Source organism: Heterodontus francisci, chromosome 28, assembly GCF_036365525.1.
Source record: "Heterodontus francisci isolate sHetFra1 chromosome 28, sHetFra1.hap1, whole genome shotgun sequence".
Lineage (NCBI taxonomy): Eukaryota > Metazoa > Chordata > Chondrichthyes > Heterodontiformes > Heterodontidae > Heterodontus > Heterodontus francisci.
The window spans coordinates 4,397,250-4,403,659 of NC_090398.1; the positions used below are offsets into that span (position 1 = coordinate 4,397,250).

The following is a 6,410-nucleotide window of genomic DNA, read 5'->3' on the forward strand; positions in this document are numbered from 1 at the left end:
ACTAGTGTAGGTAGGTGGTAGGGAAATATAGGGACAGGTGGGGATGTTTGGTAGGAATATGGGATTAGTGTAGGATTAGTATAAATGGGTGGTTGATGTTCGGCACAGACTCGGTGGGCCGAAGGGCCTGTTTCAGTGCTGTATCTCTAATCTAATATGCATTTATTATCCTGTACTTGAGCAATTGGAGTTACTGGTAAGCCAATATCTCAGTTCTTAAAGAGTAAATCGGTGTTACCTGTGCTGCTGTACTCGGTATTATTTCTCATTGTGTGTGTTACACAGCCACCTGTCTCATGGTCCACACTTTCAGTCTTGCAGGAGCTGCATTATGTTTTGAATGTTATTGGTTTAAGTACTCCTGGCATTGTTGCTGGATTGTTTTGTGTATTGACTATCTTTGAATCGGGTGTCTCGGTTAGGATCAAGAATCAGACCATCGGGAGCTTTTTACAGTTTTATGATATGGAACCAACCTGTCCTGGAATATTTTCATGAATGTATGATCACTGATTGATAATGAGACATCTCACCAATTCAATGTTACAAGGGGACATCACAATGTTCTCGCTCTCCAATAACATGGTTCAGTTTAACCGGGAGTTGAATGTATTTATTGGTTATCACTCTCATAAAATATTATGTCATTCTGTATGTGTCTGACACTGCTTCAGAGCTCTGGCTACTGAACTGAGTTTGCTGCTGAATCTTTCACATCTCCTTCCCTGCTTCATTGTGGAGCCTTCACTGTCACTGGACTACATTGTAAAATAGAAAGTAATGATGTGATGTTTTATTGGTTTGAAATCCATCAGTAGGAATCAAGAGTCTTTCCATTTATCTGTAGATTATCAGCTGCAGCGCTGATGTTGGTATTTTATTAATTCAACGATCCCACATTATAACGGTGTACTTTCGAATTCCAGGAGAAGGAATTTCAATGATTGTGGGGTTTGTCTGGAAGAATATTTCGATTCTGTTTATTCCATGGTGAACAGGTGGAGACTTGGGTGATCTGCAGACACATTAAATTATTCACAGAGGTCTCACCATTGAAGAAACTTACTCTGAGAATAGAAACATTGAACACGGGGCTGGTGAACAGAACACAGGCACAGAATGTTAGGAATAAATCGTATGTGGAAAGTGGCATTAAGTAACAGTTTGAAGGGTATGAGTCCTCCAGAGAGATAAGGAGGGCGACTGAGAGAAGGAAGGAGAAGATGAGCACGGAGAACGAAACCGAGGGAAAGAGATTATTAGAAGGAACGAAAAAGAAAAAGAAGCAGCAGTGTAAATAATCCACTATCATAAAGTGCTGGCATATCCAAAACAATTAGTGCGAGAAATTGTAAGTTGATGTTGGATATTGTCAGATTGCATTACTTGTACTCTTGGACATGATCGCTGTGTGTGTATCTCTGTCAGGATATCATTTTATTTTGCACAAAGTTCCTATTCCTTACCTATTGACTGAACAAACATAATAGAATCAGGTCTTCATTAATGGTAATTCATTATTTCAATACTGCACTTTATAACCTCTGTGAATGCTGAATTCAATAAGAGTGAGGCTGATATCAGAAATATATTTAAATTTACATTTAATTGCCAGCACAAACTAAATGCTTTGACTAAATTATGTAAACAATGAACAGTTCTTCAACACCAATAACTGCAGATATCGTTGTTTGAATATATTAATTGAGTTGTGTTACTTGTATCTATAGATTATATTTCATCTGGCCCTCTGCTGCAGTCTCTCCCTGTGAATCTCAGCCTCTCCTCTCACTTTATTGAAACCTCTGTCTCCTCATCCATTGCGTCAGTTTATCTACTTTCCCAAACCATCTGCTCCTGTCTCCCCTCCAACTCCAACATGTTCTTTTCCGTCTCTCCCTCCCAATCTCACTCACTGTGCCACATCCATCTGCTTCTTCCAAATAAATACCAACCCTCAAATTCACTGCAGTAGCTCTCAGCCTTTTCCCCCTTTTGAAACAGTCCCTGTCGGCTCTCCGAACCCAGAGCATCAAACCAGTTCACCTCACGCTGTCCCCAAACCATCCCGACCTATAATCTGGAGACTAATTCCTATTTAATCCATTTGATTCCATCTCGATAAAACAGCTTCTCATTTTCCCACTAGCACTGCATCTTAACACATTATGTACATAGATCCGGTGCTGACTTTATTCACTTACGGGTTAAATTTACCAATTCATTATTCATAATTGTGTTTCAAACATTTCACTGTGGCAAAGTACTAACCAGGTCAATTAATCAGTTTTCACTGTTCGATGCAACAATAAAGCTGGACAGTTCAGCCCAGATCCTGTCAAACTGTTGCTTTGAACCAGGTCTGATCAGTAATTTTTCTGTTTGCTTTTCTCTCTCTTCCAGTTAACCTGGTGGCGATTGTGATCCTGTCTCGAGGAAATTGCGGTCTCTCCAAATGTATCACTGTCTACCTGGTGGGAATGGCAGTGGCTGATCTCCTCGTCGTTATCACTGATCCCATATTGATGTGCATTGTTTTAATTTATTTCCCAGATTCATTCCTGAGAATTACACCTGTGTGTTCTCCCATTATCGTTCTGCTTTTTGCAGCAACATTTATTTCTGTCTGGCTTACAGTCGCTTTCACCTTTGATCGATTTGTGGCCATTTGTTGTGAGAAGCTGCAAACAAAATATTGCAGACAGAAAAGGGCAGCTGTAGTTGTAGGAACAGTAAGTGTGCTGGGCTGTTTAGAGTCTATCCCTTGGTACTTTACACTGGAACAAGATTACGTTGTTGATAATGTTCCTAAGGGTTGTGTTTATAAAATTAGCTTCTATACTTCCCCCACATGGGGGGCATTTGAATTGTTTCACTACATTTTAACCCCTTGTCTCCCGGTATTTCTGATTTTGCTGCTCAACGTTCTGACAGTCAGACGAATTTTATTCTCCAGTAAAGTCCGCAGGGGATTCCGGGGCAACGGCAATGGAGAGAATCACAAGGACCCAGAGATGGAGAATCGCAGAAAATCAATTATTTTACTCTTCAGTATATCCGGCAGTTTTATACTGTTATGGATTGCCAGGGTTGTGTTTATCATTTATAGGCGAATTACAGATATTCAGTATAATTACTCCTACACTGACCCTATCTACATGACAGAACATACATCAAAGATACTGCAAGTACTCAGTTCCTGCACCAACACGTGTATTTATGCTGTGACCCAGACTAAATTCAGAGAGGAGCTTAAGAACGCGGTGAAATACCCTTTCAATCTCATTGTTAAATTAGTGAAATAATAGAATTAGATAAACACTGGAACTAAATCCCATTTCATATTCGATTGCCTGCATTCCCCACAGGACAGAAAGTACATTTTATATTCACAGTACTGAGCACTAAAATAATTTTAAATCTGATTCTTAGATTATATTTTACTGAGAATCTGACCTATTGAGGTGGGACTTGCTCTGCCCCCGTTTCACCATCTCAATCTGCTGGTGTCCCTGTCTCACTGCAGCTACACGTCCCCGCTGGCGACCTCCATCTGCTGCTGTCCTTGCCTCACTGCAGGTAATGCCATCCTCTCACCAACTCCATCTGCTGGTGTCCCTGTCTCAGTGCAGTTACTGTCCCCTCTAACCATCTCCAGCTGCTGGTGTCCCTGTATCACTGCAGTTATTTCCCGTCTCATAATTCCCATCTGCTGCTGTCTCACTGCACGTTAGTGCCCCCTCCCCCCCCCCCCCACCCCACCATCTCCAACTGCTGGTCTCCCTGTCTGACTGCAGCTACTGTCCTTTTTCACCATCCCCATCTGCTGATGTCCCTGTCTCACTTCAGTGACTGCCCCCTTCTTCACAATCCCCATCTGCTGGTGTCCCAGTCTCACTGCCGTTACTGTCATCTCTCCCAGCTCCAATCTGCTGAGCTCCCTGTCTCACTGCAGTTACTGTCCACTCTCAACATCCCCATATGCTGGTGTCCCTGTCTCACTGCAGTTACTGTCCTCTCTCAACATCCCCATATGCTGGTGTCCCTGTCTCACTGCAGTTACTGTCCTCTCTCAACATCCCCATATGCTTGTGTCCCTGTCTCACTGCTTTTACTGTCCTCTCTCACCATCCCCATCTGCTGGTGTCCCTGTCTAACAGCAGCAACTGCCCCCCTCTCACAATCCCTATCTGGTGGTGTCCCTGTCTGACTACATCTACTGCCACCTCACACCATTCCCATCTGCTGGTGTCTCTGTCTCAATGCAGTTACTGTCCACTATCAGAATCCCCATCTGCTTGTGTTCCTGTCTGACTGCTGTCAATGCCCCTCTCACCATCTCCATCTGCTGGCGTCCCTCTCTCACTGCAATTATTGTATCTCCTCACAATTCCCATCTGCTGGTGTTCCTGTCTGACTGCAGTAACTGCCCCTTCTCACAATTCCCATCTGCTGGTGTTCCTGTCTGACTGCAGTAACTGCCCCTTCTCACAATCCCCATCTGCTGGCGTCCCTCTCTCACTGCAATTACTGTATCTCCTCACAATTCCCATCTGCTGCTGTTCCTGTCTGACTGCAGTAACTGCCCCTTCTCACAATTCCCATCTGCTGGTGTTCCTGTCTGACTGCAGTAACTGCCCCTTCTCACAATCCCCATCTGCTGGTGACCCTGTCTCACTGCAGTTCATGCCATCTCTTACCGTCCCGATCTGTGTGTTCCCTGTGTCCCCCAGATCCACAAATAATGGTGCCTCACCTAATTCCCCATTGAGACAGAGGGATAGAAACAGACAGAGAGGGAGAGAGGGAGTGACAGAGGGAGATAAATATTGACAGAGGGAGAAACTGTGACAGAGCAAGAGCGACAGAGAGAGAGGGATAGAAACTGAGACAGAGGGACAGCGACAAAGTCAGAGGGACAAACAGAGAGGGAGAGAGAGAAGGAGACAGACAGAGACACAGAGACAGGGAGACCTGTAGGAGAAACATTTTCAGCTAATAATGTTGAAAACCAGTTTAAATAAAAATTCTTGGACTCCACGCCGAAAAACAAACCGGCCTCACTTAACATTGCAATTTGAAAGGAAACATTGACGCCAGTTGTTGCTGAATGGGTAGTAATCTTGTTTTTGAGTTATAAGGAGGGGAGAAGTCCCTTGTCATGTCTAACATGGAGGAGAATTGAGGTTCTGTTTAACTTTCGTTCTTTAAATTTCTCAGTGGAAGTATGGAAAGTACCGGGCGACCCTGAGACAACTTAGCAGCAGGGGAAAGATGTCGCTGTGCAAAGGGGCATGGGTGTCCCCGTCAATACGTCACTGAAAGCTAACATACAGTTGAAGCAAGCAATTTAGAAGGCTAATCGTTTTATTACAAGAGCATGTAAGTACAGGATTGGTGAAGTCTTGCTTCAATTATATAGAACCTTGGTTAGACCGCAGCTGGAATACTGCCTGCAATTTTCATCCCCTTACTTTAGGAAGGGTATTATTGTCATAGAGGGAGTGCAACGAAGGTACAGATTGATCAAACACAATCAACAGGGATTTATTAGGTGACGATGGTGTCCCAATATCTTGGTTGATTTTCTTCGTGGCAGATACAAGGAGGGTCGATGAGGATAGCTACTCATCACCGCTTCCTCAAGGGCAATCATGAATGGACAATAAATGCTGGTCTTGTCAGTGATGTCCAAATCCCATAAACTTATTCAATACAGTGTCAGCTCCTGTTCAGGTTGAGTACACATTGGGTACATGGGAATGATTCCCTCCTGTTTAGTACTCTGTGTCTTCATGTCTCCATGTCTGTGTCTCTGTCACGCTTTAAGCACTGACATTACATTGGTGAGGAGTCAGTCACTGAAAGAAAAATGTCCCAGTGCTGTGGTAACGTAATATGGCCACAGCAAATCAACCTAAAATAGCTGTCTGATGTATCTGCGTTCTGAAACGGGAGGGAAAGTCAGGCAGAAAGACAGACAGAGAAAACACAGACCAAGACGGCGAGCGAGACACAGAGAGTGAGAACAGGAATTTTGTCATCGAACATAGGAAGAGGAGGATGCCATTTAGCCCTTCAACCCTGTTCTGTCATGTAATGAACTCATGTCTGATATTTGATCTCACTCCATATACCCGTCTTGGCTCCATATCACTTAATAGCTTTCAGTAACAAAAATCTATCAAACTCAGATGCAAAAATTAACAGGTGGTTCAGCATCAATTGCCGGTTGTGGAACAGAGTTGCAAAATGATACCACACCTGGCGTGTTGAGGTGTTTCTTCATTTCCCTCCAGAAAAGTTTTTAGACCATGTTTACATCTTTAGACTGTGCCCCCAAGTTCTAGATTCCACAGCCAGTGGGAATAGTTACTGTCTATTTACCAAATCAGTATCCCTTATTATCT

The 6,410-nt window shown here is 43.4% G+C and overlaps 1 protein-coding gene across 1 annotated transcript; it reads left to right on the plus strand.

Annotated features, from left to right (window-relative positions):
• Window positions 1-2,402: 2,402 nt before the first annotated feature.
• On the plus strand, window positions 2,403-3,305 carry LOC137385195 (probable G-protein coupled receptor 139; the record flags this gene model as incomplete). The annotated part of the gene is made up of 1 exon (XM_068060183.1): window positions 2,403-3,305. A coding segment is annotated over one exon (903 nt), but the record flags the coding sequence as incomplete, so codon positions are not given.
• Between the last annotated feature and the right edge of the window lie 3,105 nt (window positions 3,306-6,410).